Source organism: Myxocyprinus asiaticus, chromosome 42 (assembly GCF_019703515.2).
Source record: "Myxocyprinus asiaticus isolate MX2 ecotype Aquarium Trade chromosome 42, UBuf_Myxa_2, whole genome shotgun sequence".
Classification (NCBI taxonomy): Eukaryota; Metazoa; Chordata; class Actinopteri; order Cypriniformes; family Catostomidae; genus Myxocyprinus; species Myxocyprinus asiaticus.
Window position 1 is genome coordinate 7,998,657 of NC_059385.1, and position 24,915 is coordinate 8,023,571.

General features: G+C 41.7%; 1 protein-coding gene across 1 annotated transcript in view; it reads right to left on the bottom strand.

The window, feature by feature from the left end:
* LOC127432963 (cell adhesion molecule DSCAM-like) overlaps positions 1 to 24,915 on the bottom strand; it is a 122,586-nt gene that overhangs the window by 36,954 nt on the left and 60,717 nt on the right. The window contains exons 4-11 of the mRNA XM_051684509.1: positions 16,990 to 17,136; positions 16,499 to 16,777; positions 15,649 to 15,924; positions 14,645 to 14,941; positions 13,588 to 13,863; positions 12,131 to 12,409; positions 11,921 to 12,040; positions 8,859 to 9,038 (exon numbers count right to left, since the gene is read on the bottom strand). Coding sequence (XP_051540469.1) covers positions 8,859 to 9,038; positions 11,921 to 12,040; positions 12,131 to 12,409; positions 13,588 to 13,863; positions 14,645 to 14,941; positions 15,649 to 15,924; positions 16,499 to 16,777; positions 16,990 to 17,136 — 1,854 coding nt within the window. The remainder of the gene's footprint in view (positions 1 to 8,858; positions 9,039 to 11,920; positions 12,041 to 12,130; positions 12,410 to 13,587; positions 13,864 to 14,644; positions 14,942 to 15,648; positions 15,925 to 16,498; positions 16,778 to 16,989; positions 17,137 to 24,915) is intronic.

The following is a 24,915-nucleotide window of genomic DNA, read 5'->3' on the forward strand; positions in this document are numbered from 1 at the left end:
CTTCGGCAGAAATAAAAGAGTATATTTCTCTAAAAGAGCGGCACACACAGAACATCGTTTTAAAGATGCCCTTCCATTTGTGTGTTATTCCTGGTTGCGGTCGTTATCTCTCGCCTTCTGAAAGTCTCGATCGCTGTCTTTCATGTCTGGGCACTGCCCACGCGGAGACAGCGTTCGTGGATGGGTCATGTACTCAATGCGAGAACATGACCATGGCAACATTGCGGTCGCGGCTGGCCTTTGTAAGAGAGCAAGCCACCCCAGCGGCTCCCTGCCTCGGTCCTTCTACCTACGGATATGAGGCCAGCGCTGGGGGTGATTTGGGGACCCCAATGGGACCACCTCCCATTCCCCAGCACGCTTGTCTGCCCCGATCGGGCTTCCGGATGAGTCCACTGGCTCGTCTGACGGCGAGTTCGACCTCTTGTTTGGAGCCCGCGAAGGTGATGAGCTCTCGAGCGCAGCATTGGAGAGCGGGCTCGTCCAGTCGTACGCTGACGTGGTATGGTCGCCCAGTCACAGGCTGACGCGGAGATGACGGACATGCTTTCCTGGGCAGCCGCAAGCGTCGGGCTAGAGTGGAACCCTCCGCTCTCCCCTGAACCCTCGCAGCTCGATGATTGGTTCCTGGGCCCGCGGTGCCCCTCACAGCCACGCCTCGCCCCAGTTCCTTTCTTCCCGGAAGTGCACGAGGAGCTGACAAGGTCGTGGGAGGCACCTTTTACTGCCCGGTCCCGATCTTTCAGCTCCCCCGCCCTCACTACCCTCGATGGTGGGGTGGCCAAGGGGTATTCGGTGATCCCCCAGGTGGATAAGGGCTCACGGTGCATCTATGCCCGCAGAGCGCCACCACCTGGCGCGGGTGCCCGAAGCTCCCGTCCAGGGCCTGTGGGTTTTCTACATCCCTGACGGCCAAGGCCTACAGTGCCGCTGGACAAGCTGCCTCCACCCTGCATGTCATGGCTCTCCTGCAAGTCCACCAAGCCAAGGCGCTAAAGGAACTGCACGAGGGTAGTTCCGCCCCGGGGTTGATGCAGGAACTGCGCTCGGCAACCGACCTCGCCCTCCGGGCGAAAAAGGTCACGGCGCGGTCTCTCGGGCGGGCGATGTCCACCTTGGTGGTCCAGGAGCGCCAGCTTTGGCTCAACCTGGGCGAAATGGGAGAGGCCGACAAGGCGCAGTTCCTTGGTGCCCCCATTTCGCAGGTTGGCCTTTTCGGCGACACCGTCAAGGACTTTGCCCAGCAGTTCTCGGCGGTGAAGCAGCAGACAGAAGATCCAACACATCCTGCCCCGGTGCAGTTCAAGATTCCGCACCCCGTCTGCTCGTCGCTAAGGGCGTCCTCCTGCGGTGACTTCACCGGCTCCGCCGCAGCCTGCCCCCATGGCCTGGCCCTGGTGTGGAGCCCACCGCAGGAAGCAGACGCCACCCGTCTCACGGCCGGCCGCCAAGAACCTGAGAAAGGCTTTGAGGAAACCCGCTGCTATGGAGTTGGTAAGCAGACTACTCCATCCCCCGGTGGAGGGCTGGGAGGAGAATCTTTTGTTACCTTTTCATTTAATTTCGCCGCATGCCCAAGTGGTTGCGTTACCAAGTTCAGCAAAAGAGCAGTTTCCTTGTTCCCTGGGTCACATACCCGGTTTGACGCTCCAGTGGCGGTCTCCCCGCCCCTGCGTGCCCAGATGTGGCACAAATCTGCCCCTGATGTGACGGTATACATGGGTCACGAGGACAGGCCTCTTCCTCCCCTGTCCCAGGCTGTTCCGGGGGTGGTCACAAGGAGCCAGGTAAGTGCTTCGATGACCCTGAACTCAGCACGGCCACAGCACGACGTGGCACTTCAGGTTCCGCCCCGCCACGAGGCCCCACCCGCCAATACGTCCGAAGAGATTGTCCCCTTGGTCCCCCTCGCCCGGAGCTTACACGCGTAGCTTGTGCTTTCCAACCCGTCACGATGGCTGGTCCGGACTGTCTGACTCGGCCACATGATTCAGTTCGCCAAGTGTCCACCCAGGTTCAGTGGCGTCCACTTCACCTCGATGAAGGGCAAGAACGTCGCTACCTTGCGTGCGGAAATCGCTACCCTCTTACAGAAGGTAGAGCCTGTCCCTCCAGCCGAGATGAAGAAGGGGTTTTTCAGCCCCTACTTCATTGTACCGAAGAAAGGTGGTGGGTTGCGGCCAATCTTGGACCTGCAAGTACTGAACCGGGCTTTACACAGACTCCCGTTCAAGATGCTGACGCAAAAATGCATTCTAGCGAGCGTCCGGCATCAAGATTGGTTCGCGGCGGTAGACCTGAAGGACACGTACTTCCACGTCTCGATTCTACCTCGACACAGACCCTTCTTGCGGTTTGCATCCGAGGGTCAGGCATATCAGTACAAGTTCCTCCCTTTCGGCCTGTCCTTGTCTCCTCGCGTCTTCACGAAGGTTGCAGAGGCAGCCCTTGCCCCGTTATGGGAAGTGGGCATTCACATCCTCAACTATCTCGATGACTGGCTAATCCTAGCTCACTCTCGGGATGTGTTGTGTACACACAGGGACCTGGTGCGCTCACACCTCAGCTGACTAGGGCTTCGGGTCAACTGGGAAAAGAGCAAGCTCCTCCTGGGACACATCGCGTGGCCATCACGCCGGCCTGTCACCGCCTCTTCAGCCCTTGGACCGACCTCATATTTCTACGGGCAGGCGTTCCCCTAAAGCAGGTCTCCAGGCGCATATTGGTTACAACAGAGACCTCCAAAATGGGCTGGGGCGCTGTATGCAACAGGTATGCAGCCGCCAGCTCCTGGATGGGCCCGCAGCTACGTTGGCACATCAACTGCCTCGAGTTGTTGGCAATTCTGCTCCCCCTGCGGAGGTTTCTGCCGTTGATCCAGGGCAAGCGAGTGTTACTTCGGACAGACAACACGGCAACGGTGGCATACATCAACTGTCAAGGCGGTTTACGCTCCCGTTGTATGTCACAACTCACCCGCTGTCTCCTCCTCTGGAGTCAGCAGCACCTCAAGTCGCTGCGAACCACTCACATCCTGGGCAACCTCAACACTGCAGCAGACGTGCTGACATGACAGGTTACCCTCAGGGGAGAGTGTAGACTCCACCCTCAGGTGGTCCAGCTGGTTTGGAGTTGATTCGGGCAGGCACAGGCAGACCTGTTCACTTCCCGAGAATTCTCCCACTGCCCGCTCTGGTACGCCCTGACCAAGGCACCTCTCGGTATAGACACGCTGGCACACAGCTGGCCCCCTGGACTACGCAAATATGTGTTTCCCCCACTAAGCCTACTTGCACAGACCCTGTGCAAGGTCAGGGAGGACGAGGAGCAGGTCATCCTAGTAGCACCTTACTGGCCCACCCAGACATGGTTCTCAACCTCACGCTCCTTGCGACAGACCCCCCCCCCCTCCCCGTGAATTTCCCTGAGGAAGGACCTTCTTTCTCAGGGATGGGGCACCATCTGGCACCCGCGACCAGACCTCTGGAATCTCCATGTCTGGTCCCTGGACAAGACATGGAAGACTTAAGTGGCCTACCACCCGCTGTGCTACATACGATCACTCAGGCTAGGGCCCCCTCTACAGGGCGCCTGTATGCCTTGAAGTGGCGTCTGTTCGCTAAGTGGTGTTCTTACCGATGCGAAGACCCCCAGAGATGTGCAGTCGGATCAGTGCTTTCCTTCCTGAAGGAGAGGTTGGAGGGGCGGCTGTCCCCCTCCACCTTGAAGGTGGATGTAGCCGCTATAGTGGCACACCATGACACAGTGGATGGTAAGTCCTTAGGGAAGCACGACCTGATCATCAGGTTCCTGAGAGGCGCCAGGAGGTCGAATCCCTCCAGACCACGCCTCATTCCCTCATGGTACCTCTCTGTAGTTCTTCAGGGTCACTTCGGGGAGCCCCCTGTGAGCCCCTGCAGTCAGCTGAGCTTAAGACACTCTCTTTAAAGACTGCCCTCCTGATTGCGCTCACTTACATCAAGAGGGTAGGAGACCTGCAAGCGTTCTCTGTCAGCGAAACGTGCCTGGAGTTCGGTCCGGGCTACTCTCATGTGATCCTGAGACCCCGACCGGGCTATGTGCCCAAGGTTCCCACGATCCCATTTAGGGATCAGGTGGTGAACCTGCAAGCGCTGCCCCAGGAGGAGGCAGACCCAGCCCTGATGTTGCTGTGTCCGGTGCGCACTTTACGCATCTATTTGGATCACATGCAGAGCTTTAGAGTCTCTGAGCAGCTCTTTGTCTGCTTTGGTGGACAGCAGAAAGGAAGCACTGTCTCCAAGCAGAGGACCGCCCACTGGGTTATTGACGCCATAGCAATGGTATACCACGCTCAGGACGTGCTGCCTCCTGCAGGGCTATGAGCCTACTCTACTAGGAGTGTGGCGGCCTCCTGGGCCTTGACGAGGGGTGCCTCTCTAACAGACATTTGCAGAGCAGTGGGCTGGGCAACACCCAACACCTTTGCGAGGTTCTACAATCTCCGGGTGGAGCCGGTTTCGTCCCATGTAATGGCAGGCACAAGCAGGTAAGTCCGGGACAGCTGGCTGGGTGAATCGCTTGCACATAGCGCCTTTCACCTCCCCTGAGCTGAAGACGTGCGCTGTTGACTCCCAGTAGTGTTCACAAACTGTGTTCCCTGGATGACTTCCTCCGAGCCCTGTGGCAGACGAGTTTGCGGAGAAACTCGCTGCCAGCTCAGTACATGTGCTAACTAAGCCCTGTACTGGGGTAGGTGCTCCACATGTGTTGGTTCCCCATAGGTAACCCCATTCGACATATATCTTCCGCTAATTCGTTTCCCTGTTGGTAAACTGCGTCTTCCCTGAGCAGAGGCCCCTCTACCCCAGTCACCATGTTTGTAGAAACTCCTCCCCCATAGGGTAAGACCTACCATGGGACTTCTCCATATAGCATACTTCTGACAAGGCTCGGCAAGACCATGTGACATATTTCCACTCAAAATACTCCCCCCTCTCTCTGGGCGGGGTGTGGTCTCCGTGGTGTCTTCCACTTGGGAGTGACCCCCCCCCCCCGACGTAGACACTGGTGGCCCCAGTCGGTTAACAAATTTCACTCTTTTTTTATTTTTTTTGGGGAGAGAAAATCATGAGGAAGGAAAATTATGTGGATATATTGAAGCAACATCTCAAGACATCAGCCAGCGAGTTAAAGGTCGGTCGCAAATGGGTCTTCCAAATGGACAATGACCCCAAGCATACCTCAGCAGTTGTGGCAAAATGGCTTAAGGACAACAAAGTCAAGTTATTGGAGTGGCCATCACAAAGCCCTGACCTCAATCTGATTGAAAATTTGTGAGCAGATCTGAAAAAGCATGTGCGAGCAAGGATGCCTACAAACCTGAATCAGTTACACCAGTTCTGTCTGGAGGAATGGCCCAAAATTCCAGCAACTTATTGTGAGAAGCTTGTGAAAGTCTACCCAAAACGTTTGACCCAAGTTAAACAATTTAAAGGCAATGCTAACAAATACTAACAAATTGTATGTAAACTTCTGACCCACTGGGAATTTGATGAAAGAAATAAAAGCTGAAATATATAAATCTCTCTACTATTATTCTGACATTTCACATTCTTAAAATAAAGTAGTGATCCTAACTGACCTAAGACGGGGGAATGTTTTCTATGATTAAATGTCAGGAATTGTGAAAAACTGAGTTTAAATGTATTTGGCTAAGGTGTATGTAAACATCTGACTTAAACTGTACTTTTGTTTTTGTTTTGTTTTGTTTTTCAGTTAAACTCCCCTGTTCTTTGGCTTTGAGGACATCTGAACTCTCTGTGCTGATTGCAGATGCTGTTAACGAGCAGCTATTTTGTGTAAACTGGAAAGTTCGCAATGGACTGGAGGACAAACCTCTCAGGGAGATTCATATTACCACAGCAAGCCACAACAATATACCTGTGCCTCCGGGAGCAGAGCTCTTCTCACAAAAACGAGTATATGATAGTATTTCACCCTGATCGATCTCCCTGAGAACACAGTTTTGTGTGTGTGCTGTTACACGACATGAGAAGGAGAGTGGTAAAGAGAATAGATGCGGAAGAGGTTGTATTGGGCAGAGAGAGAGAGCAACTCTGCGGGGAAGCACCTGCTGTGTGCTGATAAGAGCAGGGTGTGAAAATAAGCCTCTCTAACATCACACTCTGATCAAATGAGAATGCAGCCACCTTTGCATAGGAGCGGCAGACAGGGATTAGCTGGATAACCCGACATTAAAACACAGTTCATTTAGCCACTGTGCCACGAGTGGTTGAAAAACACACTGTTGAATCAAATTCATTTCAAGACTTATTTGTTTGCACAAGCGTATGTAGATTTAACTTATTTAAAAAATTAAGATTTACACTTTTAAAGTGAACGTGAAATTAAAATGGACCCTATATACTCACTTAAAGAGATAGTTCATCCAAAAATGAAAATTCTGTCATTATTTATTCTTGCACTCAAAAAATATTTTAGCCTATTTTTAAGAATTATGCATTTAAATTTCATTGCAAAATTACATAAAATTTATAATATATTTTTTTTTTTTTTTTTCAGTGAGTTGTTTCAAACCTGTACTACTTTATTTCTTCCATGGATTTTAAAGATTTTGAAGAATGTTGAAGCCACTTTTTTTCATGCCATTAAAGTGACTTGTTACTGAAGCTGTCAGTCCCTAATATTCTGCCAAACATCTCCATTTTCCGTGTCCCACGGAAGAAAGAAAGTCATACAGGTTTTGAAGATGAGTAAATGATGACAGAATTTTCAATTTTGGGTGAACTATCCCTTTAAGTGTGTAATTTCAGTGGCACTAGTGGCACCAAATGGAATTGTAAAAAAATATGAATTTAAATAAAATAATGTATGAAAATTATAAATCGAGCAAGGTATTCCAAAAAGTAATCTATTATTAATCTAAAACAAACAACTTTCCTTTACAGCTGATGTCACCAAGCCTTTGTATTAAACATCTCCCTTCTAACCACCTAACATAAACACCCAAAATGACATACATTTTGAAGGGAAAACAATCATAATAGACAAGATTTACTTTCGTATATACTGACATATAAGAGGTCATTGTACTATAAAAACATCCTGTAAGTTTCAGAACTCAAAACTTCCTCAATAGTCTAAAAACAGCTTATTTTGAAGCCAATCTGCCAAAACGACAGGATGTGGAATGTGCCACTTTATTACGTAATAGTGTGGCTAAACACCGTCTCCGCAGAAGAAGATCAACGCCTGCTTCTACATCACTGCCTGTTTAGCCCCGCCCACTGATTCATGCATGTAGTAGGTAAATAACGAGAGAGGCAAACGCAGGTCTACGCAGAAACCAAAGGATAAAGATGGCTCCAAAGACAACAAGATGCTGTGCATTGCCAAGTTGTGGAAAAACACGGTCTTTGCATTGCCTTCCTTCTGATCCCAACATTAGGAAAGACTGGATGAACTTTATTTTTAATGAAGTTACAGACCACGTCAGTAAGAACTTGGTCCTTTGTTCACTTCATTTTACTGCGGATTCGTTTACAAACAAGGCACAATTCGACGCAGGATTTTCAGAAAGATTGAAACTAAAAGACGATGCTGTGCCGACTACATTGGATTCGACAGTAATGTCACACCACACAAGTGTGAGTAACTGTTTTTATTACGTGGTCACTATTGCTTTGTTTGTTATTACAGATCGTTTGATATGTACTGTGTATTTATGCGTTTTAAACCTAAATCACAGCAGCGTCCATCTATGTAGGATTTTTAAATACTCAAAACTGTTAGCCAATCACACCAGTGGGCGTTTACTTCCGAGTCTACAATCCGCCATGCCTATTCAAACAGTGTGTTACGATGAGGGGGGTCAAAACAGGACAGAAATTAGTCTATTACTTCTAAATTATGATGTTTTTTGATGTAAAAATCTTGATAACATTATAAGTGGACTTCAGAGAACAGTGAAAAAAAAAAAGATAAAAAAAAAAAAAAAAGGCAGTTCATGACCCCTTTAAAAAGTGAGCTCTGGATGATTGTTATTTTTGAGACTCACACCTTTCAGTCATCCGAAGCTCTTTCAGTGGAGGGTAAAGTCTTCCAAGGGAACAGTGCATATAGGGGTGAACACTTCTGAATTGAACACACCCATTGAAACAACTTTTCACAACCCAGTCAGTTCCAGATCTATAAAATCAAGCCAATTTACAAACATGAAATCTACTTTGGATTGTTTGTCATTTTATTACCTCTCACATGATAATCATGAATGACTTTCTGAATATCTGAATACATGTATATAATCGGAAGTATAATCTCTCTCCCCCTGCATGTGTGTGTGTGTGTGCGTGTGGTTTGAAGGAGTGAGGCAGAGAGGGGGTGGAAACAGAAAAGGAATCAGATTTACACACATGCACACACACATTTAGCACATTGAAAGCACACACTTTTCCACATGTCAGCTCCTGCAGGAGTTCACAGTGTAATGAGGGGGAAAAAGGTTTTTGGCTACTCGTGGATAAACACCCACATGTGTCTGAGACAGACAACACTGTTTCAGCAGAAACCCTGTTACAATGAACTCTTATTAAGTCTAACAATATTTACTCTTTTTGATATAAAGATCAGTTCCAAGTTCTCTGAAAGGTGACCCAAAGACAGCTTTGCTTTGAAATATCAGGTTCAGCTTTTAGTGTTTGGGGGTAAACTATCCCTTTAAGTTGCTTTCAAGAAAAGTGACAGCTAAATGGCTTCTCTCAATTAACCACTAAATTTTCAGGACAGCTGAGAGTTCAGAATTTGATCAGAATCGTCAAAACAACCAGCCAAGATCTCAGTACAATAAGCCTTCTTACTTTTCACGTTGAGGTACATGGACTTGCTGACATCGGCTCCCACGTCATTGCTGACCTTGCACAGGTAATATCCTGCGTCCTCCTCAAGAACATGCTTAATCAGCAGCGAGCCGTTCCCGAGCAGCTGGACCCTGAAGCCTGAGTTTAGAGCGATAGGTTGAAACTGGGGCACCCCAGCACCTGGCAAAGAAGAAAATGTCTAGTTAAACAGCTGAAAATATTTTAGGTGGCATCGATGTTAGTAGTTGGGTGATTCTCACGATACCTGCCAACAAAATGTCTTGGTCATATTTAAACCAAAATATAAAAATAAAGAATTTTGCATTAAGAAAAAAGAAGCCTACATTTAGGGGCATTAAGATTTTTTGCATTGTGAGATTATTTTCAGGACACTGAAGCACATTTAACCCCCCAATTCTCATGACCATAATTCATTGGGGAGTTTCACTTTTACTATTCCAATTGTTTTCCATGATTTTCATTACCTTTCCACAGCAATCCTTTTTTTTTTTTTTTTTTTTTTTTTTACAGTATTGCAGTAATAAAGATGAAACAAGAGGACCATTATGATTGTTTGCATTGTGACATTATTTTCAGTACACTTAAGCACATTTTACCTCAATTCTTATGACTGCAACACATTCAGAGGTTGTAACTTAACTAATCCCAATGTTTTCAATGATGATTCTCATTACCATAACAGTAATTCTTTTTGGTATTATAGTTAAAAAGTTGCATATGATGATTCATCAGTATGATTCACAAATGAGTGATTTGTAAATTATATTCATCCTTTGCTATGTTGACAGCACTACAACTACAAATTATATTATGTTTTAACCTGTGAATTTCATTGTTTTTTTTTTATTAATGTACAGTAATTTCCAATCAGATGATTGCAACACACTCAAAAAAAGTTGGGACAGTTGAGTGTTTACCACTGTGAAACATCACAATTTCTTCTAATTAAGTTAACTTAATTTTTAACTTAATTGTACAAGGTCTTCATAGCCGGATGGTGTGCTTCATAATGCGCCACGCATTCTCAATTGGAGACAGGTCAGGACTGCAGGCAGGCCAATCTAGTACCCACACTCTCTGCTTACACAGCCATGCACTTGAAATCCGGGCAGTATGTGGTTTGAAGTTGTCCTGCTGGAAAATGCAGGGACGTCCCTGGAAAAGACGGTGCTGGATGGCAGTATATGTTGCTCCAAAATTTTTACATATCTGTCTGCATTCATGGTGTTCTCACAGATGTTCGAGTTACCCATACCATGGGCACTAACACACCCCTGGCCCATACAGACACTGGCTTTTGGACCTGACACTAGTAACAGCTTGGATGGCCCTTTTCCTCTTTGACCCAGATAACACAAAGGCTGTGTTTTTCAAAACCTTTTTTAAATGTGGACTCTTCGGACCAAAAAAACACAGTTCCACTGTTCTACTTTCCATCTAAGATGAGACCGAGCCCAGAGAAGCCAGCAGCGCTTCAAGACAGTGTTGATGTAGGGCTTCTGCTTTGCATAGTAAAGTCTTAACTTGCATCTGTGGATGCAGCAGCGAGTGGTGTTGACTACCAAAGGTTTACTGAAGTAATTCCAAGCCCATGTTCATGATATCCATTACAGATGAATGATGTTTTTTAAGACAGCGTCGTCTGAGGGCTCAGAGATCACGTGCATTCAGAAGTGGTTTTCGTTTTGCCCTTTACGCACCGAGATTTGACCAGATTCCTTCAATCTTTTAACTATATTGTGCACTGTAGAGGGTGAAATGGCCAAATTCCTTCCAATTTGTCTATGGGGAACATTGTTCTCAAAGTGCTGGATTATTTGCTGAAGAATCTCTTGGCAAATTGACAAGTCTTGAACGATCCTTGCTCTTGAAGGATTAGGCTGTTTTCGGAGGCTCCTTATACAGTATACAATTCTATGACACAATTTCCTCACCTTTTTGACATCTCCTGTTTTGAATTGCCTTGTTATTTCAACTCATCAAATTGCTATTAGTCTTAAAAAAAAAAAAAATCTATGAAATTCACAAGGTAAAACATCATGTAATGTGTAGTTGTAGTGCTTTCAATATAGCAAATGGTGAATATAATTTACAAATCACTCCTTTTTGTTTTCATACTGTCTCAAATTTTTTTGGAATTGGGGTTGTATACAGTACATATATACACTACAGGCCAAAAGTTTTGAAACACGACTGAAATGTTTCTCGTGATCTTAAAAATCTTTTGATCTGAAGGCGTATGCTTAAATGTTTGAAATTAGTTTTGTAGACAAAAATATAATTGTGCCACCATATTAATTTATTTCATTATAAAACTACAATTATTTAAAAAAAAAAAGTTTTTGAAATTTATGACTTGGACCAAATAATAAAGAAAAGCAGCCAATAAGTGCCCAACATAGATGGGAACTCCTTCAATACTGTTTAAAAAGCATCCCAGGGTGATACCTCAAGAAGTTGGTTGAGAAAATGTCAAGAGTACATGTCTGCAAATTCTAGGCAAAGGGTGACTACTTTGAAGAAGCTAAAATATAACATAGTTTTTATTTATTTTGGAATTTGTTTAGTCACAACATAATTCCCATAGTTCCATTTATGTTATTCCATAGTTTTGATGACTTTACAATTATTCTAAAATGTGAAAAAACAAAAAACAAAAAACAAAAAAAAATTATAATAAAGAATGAGTAAGTGTTTCAAAACATTTATATATATGTGTGTGCGTGCGTGTGTGTATATATATTCACATTACGGTAATGAGAATGTAATAATGACCATCTTTTTTACACTGCACTGATGAGAATTGGGGGGTGGGGTTAAAATGTGTGCAACTGTCATGAAAATAATGTCACAATGTAAAAAAATCCCTAAAATTCAAAAATAAATAAATAAATAAATAAAATACTTAAAAATAGTTTGAATTTTCCCTCTGCAAAATATAATTTCTTATTTGTTTCTTTTGATTTGGAGTAAAAAAGGACCAGGACATTTTAATCGACACATTTTGTGAAAATCACCCAGTTGGGGGTGAAGCCATGTACCTTTAGAGTATTTCCACTCGATAGTCGGGCGTGGCTCACCATCCGCAGAGCAGTTTAGGATGACCGATTTACCATAGATTCCATCCTGGTCTTGAGGCTGGACTTTGAACCTTGGCGGAACTATACAATTTCAAAATAAATTGTTTACAATGTGTTTACAATTGGGTCTTGGAGAAATGGTTTGAATTTTGTTCAAAATCCGAGTCTTACCTCTCACAATGAGCTGACTCTGGTATTTGACAACGGCAGCATCGTTTTGGGCAATGCAGGTGTAGGTGCCGTTGTGCACTCGCTGGAGGTTGGAAATTCGCATTGAGCTGGTGAAGTCGATGTTGTCGATGGTCACGCCCAGGCTGGCGTTGATGGGTTTTCCGTCCTTCTCCCAGGTGATAGAGATGGGGAGGTCACCTGACCGCACAACGCAAGGTACGAAGACGCGATGTCCAATGGAATACCGTGGGAACTCGAAAGGTTGGATGAAGGGAGGCACTGAAAACAATCAGAGATGCAATGCTGTCAAGGCAAATTAAAAGGGCTCTAGATTTTATGAACAGGGTTCCCACAGTCATGGAAAACCTTGAAATGTCAGGGAATTTTTAAAATGGTGTTTTCCAGGCCTGGAAATGTCATGAAAATGTATATAATCTTAAAAGTCCTGTAGAAGTCATAGTAAAAATATTTTCTAGTCATTCTCTGCTGTAAAACATTATATCGCCGAAATTTCGGTGTTGTGTAGAGCCAAACTTGCTAGCAAACCACACCAGTGTCTGATTTGTGAGTGAATTGTTCTCTTCAGTCCATTCTTTTCAATGAATTGGTCAAAGTGGCTCATAAATCTGTCTGAATGATAAAAAAAAAAAAAAAAAAAATCCATATCCAGTATTCAAAAACGACAAAAAAATGGTGGGAAAATCATGGAAATTCAATTGTTCAAATTCAAATTCGAATGGAATTCCTGTACAAAGATTTTACAATATGCGATTTTACAAATTTGAGTTTGTTTAAGTATTTATGTATTTAAATGGACAACGTATTTATGTAATAAAAATTTGTGTAGAGTCAAACTTGCTCGCAAAACACAGTAATCCATGATTTGTGTGTGACTTGTTCTCTTCAGTCCATTCTTTTTAATGAATTGGTCAAACTAGTTCACAAATCATTCTGAATGATTCATTAGCGGAACAGGATCAAAATGATTTTCAAAAATCCATATCCAGTAATCACAAACAACTACAAATGTCATGGAAATGTCATGGAAAATCATTGGTAAAAAAAAAAATATGGAAACCCTGTACACAGATTTTACAAGATAAGATTTTACAAAGTAGATTTCTTATTTATTTATTTAACCAGGCATTTATGTCCTCAACTGGAGTATACATTAATGTTTCTTTGATTGATTGCTTTTTTTAAGTGTTAAAGAGAAAGTGTTAGAAAAAGTCGCTAACTTTATTTATATTACTTTGCAGAACATCCAAAAACCTATCAGACCAGATGGAGTCAGGATTGCAGTCAAGGCCACTTCAGTTGACACCAAGACGAGACCAGCATCAAGAGTGGCCAAGACCAAGCTCAAGATCAGTAGCAGGTAAGTGGGTAAAATAGATTGCTTTTCATTTGAATTTGTCCCTGTTCACAAGATTTCCACCACTAAACATCTCCACTACCTTTCACAGTGACGTGGACACTCTGGTTCTTGAACAGCTGTGGCTGAACTAGTACGTGGCAGCTGTACTCGCCCTCGTCTAGCTCTTTCTGCACGTTCAGCAGCTTCAGCGTGCCATTGTTCTCGAATGCCCGCTGACGGTCATTAAAAGGAAGAAGGTTGGAGTTCTTGAACCATTTGATGGAGTAGTACGGGTAACCAATCACATGGCAGTGAATGTACATGTCCCGACCAGCTATAGCTGTGAGGTTTTTCATTGGTCGGATGTCAGCGGCACCTTTGAAGAACACAAAAAGGAAACACTTCTCTTTAAAAGAATATTGATGTTGCAATGAAAGTCAGATCAGTTGATTTGCACTAAATGTAGCAAAAAGAAAGAAAATATTGATTTATGGTTTATGGATGAGGGCATTTCTAAGATCAAAATAAATAAAAACGCACAAAACTAATTTAAAGACTAGAATTCATGCAGCTTTTTGACTCCTAAATGGATGCTCTTTTCACCCATTGCTTCGCTTTATCAAATTTTAAAACCAAATTCTCTGGACACATCACATTATATCTGGAAATATACAGTATGCTTGAAAAGATGATGTCACCATTCACTTTCATCACATTGCATCTTTTTGCTCATTCAATGAAAGTGAAAAGTGACTGAGCTAAACATAAATTTAAATATCTCCTTTTTTGTTACAGGCAAGAAAGTCATATGGGTTTGGAACAACAAGACGATGAGTTTTCATTTTTGGTCTCCATTTATGTTTTCAAGACTGAGACAACATCAAGATCAAATGAAACGGGTCTTGGGAACTACAACTCTCAATGTAGCTGAGAAACAACCAAAACTGGAGGAAAACCTTTAGTCACACAGAGGAAAAAACAACTAGAACATAGTAAGAAATGTAATGTTAAGAAAAGGTAAAGCAACTAAAAGACCAAAGCTCTCAAGAGAACTGAAATAACCCCTGATGTTAGTCAGGCCCTAGTCTCATGCAGGAAGTTCAGATGAGCAGAATGAAATAGGTGTGTGCTTTTAAAAGAGCTGATCTGACAAGCACCTCTTACGTTTATTCGAGCCTGGTAGGAGACCGTCCCCGCCGAGTTGTTGCAGGTGCAACGATAGACCCCACTGTCACGGACCTGGGTGTGGGAGATGTTCAGGTAGCTGGCCACATTGCCCTCCGTGGTTATGCTGTGACCCAAGCGGTGCCGACTGTCCTTCATGACCATGTCATCATCTAGAGTCCATGTTACCGCTGGCTGTGGAGTTCCCTTTACGTGACACATCAGAGAGACAAACTCGTTCGGGTTGACGACTTTCTCACTGAAGGCGGACAGGATCTTAGGGGTTCCATCTGTAGAGAGGAAGGTTTTGTTAAGCTCTAAAACATCAAGAGTTCGATATGTACATACATTAAAAGCACAACAACTTTAATGATATAACTTATGCTTTCTAATAATCCAACATGATCTTTCCAATATTCTCTCATAAACTTCATATGGTCTTCTCAGTATGGATCCAGCAACTTCCCATATCATTTTTATGAATCAACTGCCCCTAATGACAGTGTACAAAGATCTTTACAGACACATGCTCTCACATTATATGTGCAAATATCATACGCTGCCTACCCTGCCCTGTTTTTTTGTTTGTTTGTTTATTAGAGTATAGAGTCGTTAGCTTTGCAACAAGCTAACATCAATTGCGGCCTTAAAGTAGATTCGGAAATGTTCCGAGTACGTGAATGATAAAGCAAAGTTGTATTCAAAGTTGAATGAGATGCGGCACAATGGTCAAAGACTTTCATCTAGTGCATGTTTACATAGAGAAACAATTGAAAAACAGCTCAGACGGATTTAAAAAGCCCATACGGTGAGAACGGCCCTATGGAAAGTAGCTGCCTATGTAGACAGTAAACAGCAAGACATCTCACTACAGTTCATCACAGAGCCAAATGCCTCCTTCCTAATCAGGATATTTGAGAAGAGCTTAAAGTTCTGCTTTAAAGTTCTAATCTTAATCGAATGCCTACAGAAAATAAAAGACTGAGAAGATACTGACCTTCTAAAATGACTTGCACAAAATCCTGAGCTGACATCTTGCCCTTCCTGGCAAAGCACTGGTACGCTCCTCCATCACTCTTTGCCATTCCGTCCATCACCAGATTTTCCTTATTGATTCCATTCATTCGCACATTAGCGCCAGTGTTGATCTTGTCGCCGTTGCGATACCACGAAAGCTCGTACTCATCTGAGCCAGTCACGCTGCAGGTGAGCGACACCTGGCTACCCACACTTCCTTTAACCTTTCGCGGGTTGACCACCACCTTCAGAGGTTCTGGAACAACACATACACTCAGAACAAGCATTTTGAGCAAGACTACAATACACTGACAGTACAGTGTTTATATTGAAATTAAGAGATAGATCGGGGTCTGGGTAGCTCAGCGAGTGTTGACGATGACTACCACCCCTGGAGTCGCGAGTTTGAATCCAGGGTGTGCTGAGTGACTCCAGCCAGGTCTCCTAAGCAACCAAAATTGCTAGGGAGAGTAGAGTCACATGGGGTAACCTCCTCGTGGTCACGATTAGTGGTTCTCGCTCTCAATGGGTCACGTGGTAAGTTGTGCGTGGATCGCGGAGAGTAGCATGAGCCTACACGTGCTGTGAGTCTCAGCGATGTCATGTTCAACAAGCCACGTGATAAGATGCACGGATTGACGGTCTAAGAAGCAGAGGCAACTGAGACTTTTCCTCTGCCACCCGGATTGAGGTGAGTAACCGTGCCACCACGAGGACCTACTAAGTAGTGGGAATTGGGCATTCCAAATTGGGAGAAAAGGGGATAAAAAAATAAAAAATACAATAAAAAAAAAGAAACTAAGGGATAGATCACCTAAAAATAAACATACCTTTTACTGCGAGGCGACCTATGACCTCTGCATTTCCATAGCTGTTCCACACCTCACACATGTAGCTGCCAGTGTCACTGGGCTGGGCTCTCTCGATCAGCAGGCCTGTTACGCTCTGACGGAAACGAGGGTCCGGTTCTAATGGTCTGTTGTTTCTCAGCCAGCGGTATTTTGGTGCCGGGTGTCCGGAGGACTTGCATGGGAGCTCCACCCTGTGTGATGCCATGACCTCCCGTTTCTCAAACCCATCGAGGATCACAGGTGCAGAGTTTGTGGGATCTTTTGAAGTGAAAATATTTAGGTTAATTTATTTTAAAATTTCATTTTAAACTGCTAAAATATTTTAAGTTTGAGTAGACATAGATCTTTCTTTCTTTCTTTCTTTCTTTCTTTCTTTCTTTCTTCCTATCTATCTGTGGTACTTTTTTGTACTTTTGTAAAGGGAGAACACAATGTCTCAGCTAATTGAATACATCATTTAACTCCTTCACCTGGTACAAAGAGCCGTGCACTGTTGCTCTGTCTGGTCTCAGATGTGTAGCGATGCCTCGTCATGCAGCGATAGTTGAATAATTCGTCCTCCTTCTGAACATCCAGGATATACAGGGCTCCCGTGGACGTTATGAGGAATCGAGCCCCTGAAACCACAAAATATGATGCATCAATGTATAAAAACACCAGAATTTGCCTCAGTCTGCAAAGAAATGAGCACTCTGCACTGGAATAGTTCACCCAAAAATTATATTTTTACTCAGACTCATGCCATCCCAGATGTATGACTTTCTTTCTTCTGCTGAACACAAATGAAGATTTTTAGAAGAATATCTCAGCTCTGTAGGTCCATGCAATGCAAGTGAAGAAATTTGAAGGACCAAAAAGCATATAAAGGCAGCAATAAAGTAACCCATACGACTCCAGTGGTTAAATCCATGTCTTCAGAAGCGATATAATAGGTGTGGGAGAGAAACAGATCAATCATTCAGTAATTCAGATCAGTAATTTTTTATTGTTAATCTCCACTTTTACTTTCGCTTCCACAAGCTGGTGTGGAAGTGACTTTCACATTCAGCCACCTACCTACTGGTTGGGTCTGGCCAAAGGTGAAGATTTATAGTAAAAAAAGGACTTAAATATTGATCTGTTTCTCACCTCAGTGGAGTGTTGTGGACTTTAGAAATGAGGAGGTAGAGTGCCATCTCAGCGTTCATTTATTTATTTATTTATTTTACAAGTCCAATATAAATTCCTGTTTCAGTCCCACATTTAAATAGCTTTCAGGTTAAACCCCCTACAAATCTGAAATCTGATTTATCACAACATATGATGTGAAAAAGTAGGCCTGCATAAAAATATAATATAAAATGTCACATATTGTGCTTATAAATGCAACAACATAATAACAAAATACTAAAAATGGCTGTTGTTCTATATGTAAAATATACAGTATTTTCTTTAAATTAGTTTATTATCATCAAATTTGTATAGGCTTTGTACATATATGCCCCCAAACAATTTATATTATATATGTTAATTGCCATATAACAGATTTCTGTACAGGAAGGCATATGAAATACCCTTTAACTTACACACTGAAAAATAACCATGAAATTCTTATTGCTGTAAGTTGATATTAACACTATTAAATCAAGTGTATGCATTGTTTAATAATTATTCATTTTTAATTACCTCAAATTCATTTACAGTCATTCAATTTCAAGTACAAATTCATATTATTTTTATAGTCATGTTATTTTTGGACCAGAAGTTATCTACTCCTTTGTAAACAGGGTTCGTGATGTCACGGATCTGCACCTTTAAGAGCGAGTGCTTACTAAAAAGTGAATCACACACATACCATTTCAGATTTCAAGTAATTTTAAGCTTATATTGATTTGGACGTGACCAAAAATGCAGTTGTCCAAATAGCTTCTGCACTTCCATCAGTTCGTCCCACTCATAGCAATCTGCAGAGACACACTGTGAGCGCAAGGGCATGAGAGGCGGGAACTATCGCACTGATCGATTGACAGCGTATTGAATGAATCAGCGCTAACTGGAGCCAATGTCTTCCCTCACATGACTTTTTGAAGTATTCTGTGGTAACCCCCCCCCCCCCCCACACACACACACACAATCACACCACAATATAGGTGCTGAATGAGATCGCAATGAGCTGAAGGAAACTTGAAACTCCCACTGAAACTTTATCTGCTGGGCGTCGCTGTTTGACATAGTGACTTTAGAAAGATATACACATTGTTTGAGCTCACATTTCGTAATATTTTATTTGTTTTATTTATGTACAGTTGTTTATTTTGATCACCCAAATTTTTGAGGAGACATTGCCTCCCTTGCCTACTCTGAGAAATCGCCACTGCCTCACCTATCATATCGCTTCAGAAGGTATGGATTTAACTACTGGAGTCGTATGTATTTCTTTTATGAATACATACTGTACTGCTGTTCTGGTCACCATTCATTTGCATTGTGAGGACCAACAGAGCTGAGATATTCTTCTAAAAATCTTCATTTGTGTTCTGCAGAAGAAAGAAAGTCATAGACATTTGGGATGGCATGAGGGTGAGTAAATGATGAGAGAATTTCCATTTTTGGGAGAACAATGGCTTTAATTGGTGTACATCAATCAGGTAATCTGAAGTATCTGTATGTCATAATGAGACAATATGGATCTTGTTAACAGAAGCTTGTTTTCCCATCAGCCTCTGCACAGGAACCCACTCTGATTTAGTACAGACACCCCGGCTCACATGTGCGGTTTTGACTGGCCCACCGCTCACATACGCCTAAATGCTGATTTTATGCTAATGGTTTGATCACTCAGAATATGCAGGTCGTAAAAGTTTATGAGGAATAATGTCGGTCAACGCTGCCACACGCTTTGCCGGGCCTCTCAGAGGAGATGTCTGTGCCAGATTTGATTGAGAATGCCATTTGCTGTCCTTCCAAAGCAATGACTAAAACTGGGGGGCTGAATATGTCTCACTTCCTGTAATAAGAACATATCACAGGGCACTCGACGGGGAAGGTAATTCCACTATGTCATTTAAAGCAAAAGTGATACTCAGTTTCCATACTTTCTCGAACAGAGGCACAGAAATGTTTTATTATAGCCTACTAGTCTGAAAAGCAAATTAAGGCACCAATGATTTAAAATTAGAAATCCATCACAGTAAAAACAAAACAAAAACAAAGGCATGCTTGTCTATTAACAGAAAAAACCTTCCTTAAAACATGTGTTCTGTATGAGCCGGTTTATTATTTTAGTTTCTTTCTGCTGTTGAAAACAAAAAGATATATTTTACAAAATGTTCTTGTAATTCTTTACCATACAAGGAGAGTGAATTAGAACAGGGGCTCTTGAGTGCCAATATTGACAAAAAAGCAAAAAACGTATCATAAAAGTATCATAAAAGTAGTGCATGCAACTAGTGAGCTATTTTCCAAGTCTTTGTGTGGGAAACAGACTGAAAGTTTATATTTGCTGAAAATCTTCCCCTTCATGATAGTTGTCAAATCTCATTCGCTTTCACACATACATTCAAATATGACGTGTTAAGCCCCATTCACACTGCAAACGACATCGTCGCTTGGTGTCGCTAGACTCTGCAATCTGTTTTGCAGGTGGGCGTTCCTACTGCTGTCGTTTTTGTGTGAACGAGGCTTAAAACGTGAAACCTTATTTATACCGTATTTCAATGTATGCGAAATGTAAGATTTGAGAGCTAAAGGGGGAAGATTTTCAGTGGATAACCTTCACACTAAACTTTAGTATGGCTTTAGAAGGCGTCATCCCAATTCAATTTTTATTGTATGGGGGAATTTCTTTTTTTTTTTTTGAAGGATATTCTTCAAAATACTGTATCTCCTTTTGTGATCCACAATAGAAAGAAAGTCAGTTTGATAAGACATAAAGGTGAGTAAATAATAATAACAGAATTGTTATTTCTGAGTGAACTATCCCTTTAATTCAGAATCATAGCCTGTTCTCTCTGTTCTCTTCATCCTGTGTGCTTTTTTCTAGAAAGCATCTCTATTTTATTACAAAATGTCTGTGTGTGTGAGTCTGTTACTTTCTGTGTGTTAAATCAAGGACCATAAGTAAATAGTTTAGCAATGAATAAAAGAAGCTACAGCGAGCCAAACGGCGAGATGTAGCTATTGTAAATTCTGACCCAGATAGAGATGACACACCGCAAATCTGAGGTCCTGCAGGCATTGCCAGTCGTGGTCGTAATGTGGAGTGTGACAAGCTACAATTTACACAACGAGTGGGTGGAGAGAAAGAGAGAGAGAGACATAGAGAGAGAGAGAGAGAGAGAGAGAGAGAGAGAGAGAGAGAGAGAGAGAGAGAGAGAGAGAGAGAAAGAGAAAGAGAGAGCACACATTTAGTCTAAACAGATTAATGAGCTGTCTGATTTTTAAACCACTAGCATGAGGAAGCAAGCGTCCAAATTTAAATATAGTTTATTAAATTAGATTTAAATTAGGATTACATTATCACTTTCTAATGTGTTAAGATTATTTTTTTATATTGTATTATTTCACATATTATAATATTTATTTTTTTGATGCTCAGTGGGAGTAGCCTATTATATATTGTAAAACAATACATATATTGTAAAACAATAAACAATAAACACATAATTTTATTTATAGTTATTATTTCTGATAATTAATGGTGCAGGTGTCCCAATATCCTTAATATAATTTTATTCTCGCATTTAAACTAGAAATAGAGCATTTAAACTAGAAATATGTGAAAATTTTCACATCCTAATTTCGCTCTTGTTTTCTCACATTATTTTACACCCCTTCAGTCCGAATTCAGCGAGACACATCACATTGAAGTACATGTTTATTTGTACCCTTTGCATGCGAAGAGAGCTGGTATATGCAGTAAGTAGACAGCTTGTCTTCCATGACAAAAAGAATATAACTTAGGGTGTGGAGATCAGCATAGCTTTAGTATGCTGCAGTTGACAGCAGACATAAACACAGGCACGCACGCACACACAGGCACACACAGGCACACAGGCACACACACACACACACACACACACACACACACATGGTGCGGCTATCCTTATGAGGACTCTTCATAGACATAATGATTTTTATACTATGCGAACTATAGATTCTATCCCCTAACCCTATCCCTAAACCTAACCCTCAAAAAAAAAAAAAAAAAAAACGTTCTGCATATTGACATTTTCAAAAAACATCGTTTAGTATGTTTTTTAAGCGTTTTGAATAATGGGGACACTAGAAATGTCCTCATAAACCACATTTATAGCATAATACCCTTGTAATTACCAGTTGATAACCTAAAAAAATGTCCTCGTAAACCACCCAAACCCGCACACACACACATCTCTGCAGCTACTATATCTTCCTTTTACTCAAACATACACTTGAGCAGGAGCAAATTAAATTTCTACTAACAGTCACACTTAATGTGCTGCTGTATTTGTCTTGAGAATGAGGAGAAGCCGTTTCAGGTTATTTCGAATGAGATTATTACTGTAACTCAGCAGCATTTCTATGCCATGCTATTTAATATTGGAGACGGTGGAATAAAAAGGGCCAGGAATTGAAGAATGTACTTACAGAAGAGTCGATAGGGGGGTCGTGTGTCCCAGTTTCTTAATCTTATAGCGGGAGCTTTTGAGGTGCGTTAACTGTTTAGAAATGACAGGTTACTGGTTTCCTTTCTCCTTCTGTAAAAGCAGATTTCTCTGTTTCTTACTTTCTCTCTCTTCTTTACATACTGTAGTACACCCAACCCACACTCCTTGACCTTTAGTATGAACAACACAATGACATTTTAACCAATTTTTTCCCCCTGCAATGATCCGTCTGGAGCTTAAAGTCAACATGAAATCAAAATGGATCCTATTTACTTTCTTAATGCATGTTCATGGTCTTATTGTGCACAATTCATTGATGCACTTTATTCCACAAGAAAAGCCCTCTTATTTTTCAACCTGTATCTTCCAACCACTAGCCATATTCTGGCTTGTTATGCCCACTTTTCATTACTGAATCAATTCCAGATGGATAAAATCAGATAAAAGTCTGATTCCTCATTGAATGTCCTGTTTCACTAAAAACGTCAGATTGCAATGGCAAAATTGGTTGTTTACAATACTGACTTTTAAGGGGCCATATTTTTCACTTTTGCAGTATTTTCTGCAAGTCCATTTATAATGTTTATAAAGGTATCTTGCATAAAAACATAAGAAGTCCACATGCAGCATTTTGCGGCTTTTTTTAAGTTTTACTATAAATCTCTACTTTTTTTGGGGGGTGTTTTTTGGGTAATTCGCGTTCTTTGTGCATATCGCAGGACCTACGTATTGATCTGTTTCTCACCAAACCTATCAAGTCACTTCTGAAAACATGAATCAAATCACTGGAGTCTTATGGACTACTTTTATGCTGCATTTATGTGCTTTTTCGAGCTTCAGAGTTCTGGCCCAACATGTATGGACCAACAGGGCTGAGATATTCTTTTAAAAATCTTCATTTGTGTTCTGCAGAAGAAAGAAAGTCATACACATCTGGTATGGCATGAGGGTGAGTAAATGATGACAGCATTTACATTTTTGGGAGAACTATCCCTTTAAATATGAAGTGTGTAATTTTTTTAATTTGACAATACTTTCTCCTATCCCAGTTTAAAGCTAGGGTGTGCAATCTTTTCCAGAATTTTTTTTTTTTTGTTATACTGGTTGAAAGTCTCTTCACATCCTGATAGCAATCAATAATTTAAGAGGTCTAAATGTAAAAAAATAAAATAAATAAAAATAAAATAAAATTATATATATATATATATATATATATATATATATATATATATATATATATATATATATATATATATATATATATATTCTGTGGAAGGGACAGGACTAAAAATGATCGACCAATCATTGCATTCGGTCCGAATGTAATGATAGGATGTCTTTCCTGTCTGTCAATCTATATTTGCATACCGCCGCGCAACTTGTTCGCGCAGACAATCACACGTCATCAGTGCGGGTTCCTTGACGCTGTGCAGAGCGAGCGCGAGAATGGAAGGCGAACCGCAGCTACCTTATGTTCCTCCTGAACCACCAGTAAAAGGAAACAAGAAAAGAAAGACCATGTTAGAAACTTCTACAACGTAAAAATGTCTGGATCAAGAGCGTGCTAAAAGCAGAATAAACTCTGCTCTGTGTGTGTGCGTGTGTTCATGTGTGATAGAGGAGGTGTGGCTTTGGAGACACCTCTAAAGGGAAGGCAGGCTCTATGCTTTCAAAGCTATCTTCCTAATTGCTAGCCTATCTGGAATACACACCCTAGCTTTAATATGCAGATAAAACTATAAGTAAGCCATTAGTAGGTTGATTTCCCCAAACAAGAATAAGATAAATTTATATGATAATATAATAAGTGAACAGTATTAGGCACTCTCTAAAATCTCTTCTATACATGCAAAAGCATATTCCTACATTTTAAATAGTCATTTCTCTCCTTTAGTTAATTTGAATAAAACTTTGGTTCCATTATCCTTTACTCTTTCAAGTGAGCAATAAAATAAATAAATCATTAGTAAACCATACTGCAGGTTCTCTTATGATGCTACATTCTAAGAGATAAAGCGGGGGAGAGATAAAGCTTAATCATGCTAATAACTGAGCTTCTGTCTGATCAGTTTCTTTATCGGAGAGAGAGAGAGAGAGAGAGAGAGAGAGAGAGAGAGAGAGAGAGAGAGGGATGGAATACAATTAACACGGCTGTAAAAAGCATCATTTGTCAGAGAGTGAGATGGTGACAGCAGCTGCTGTTGTCAGGGTAATGTGGTCCATCCTGCTACTGTACACACACTCCTCTCTTCTCTCTACATTTGAGGAGGACTGATCTTAAAGCCAGCTGTATATATATATATATATATATATATATATATATATATATATATATATATATATATATATATATATATATATATATATATAAATATTCAAACAGTCTGTAATATTTTAGAACACGGCACCAGTTTAATTCAAGAGAATTTCTTTAAAGGAATTTTCCATGTTCAACACAATTAAAGCTCAATCAACAGCATTTGGAGCATAATGTTAATTACCACAAAAATACATTTTGACTCGTCCATCCTTTTCTTTAAATAAAAGCGCTAAAATCTGAGTTAGAGTGAGGCACTTACAATTGAGGTGAATGGGGTCAAGCCGTCAACGTTAATATACTCGCTTTTCAAAAGTATAGCCACAAAATGTACACATTATACATGTTAACATGACTTCCCTATCTGTCACTCACTCGACGTTGTGTCGATGTAGTGACACTAGGGGTCACTCTTGGGAGCCCGAGACACCTCTGGTCTTTGATAAAAGGCC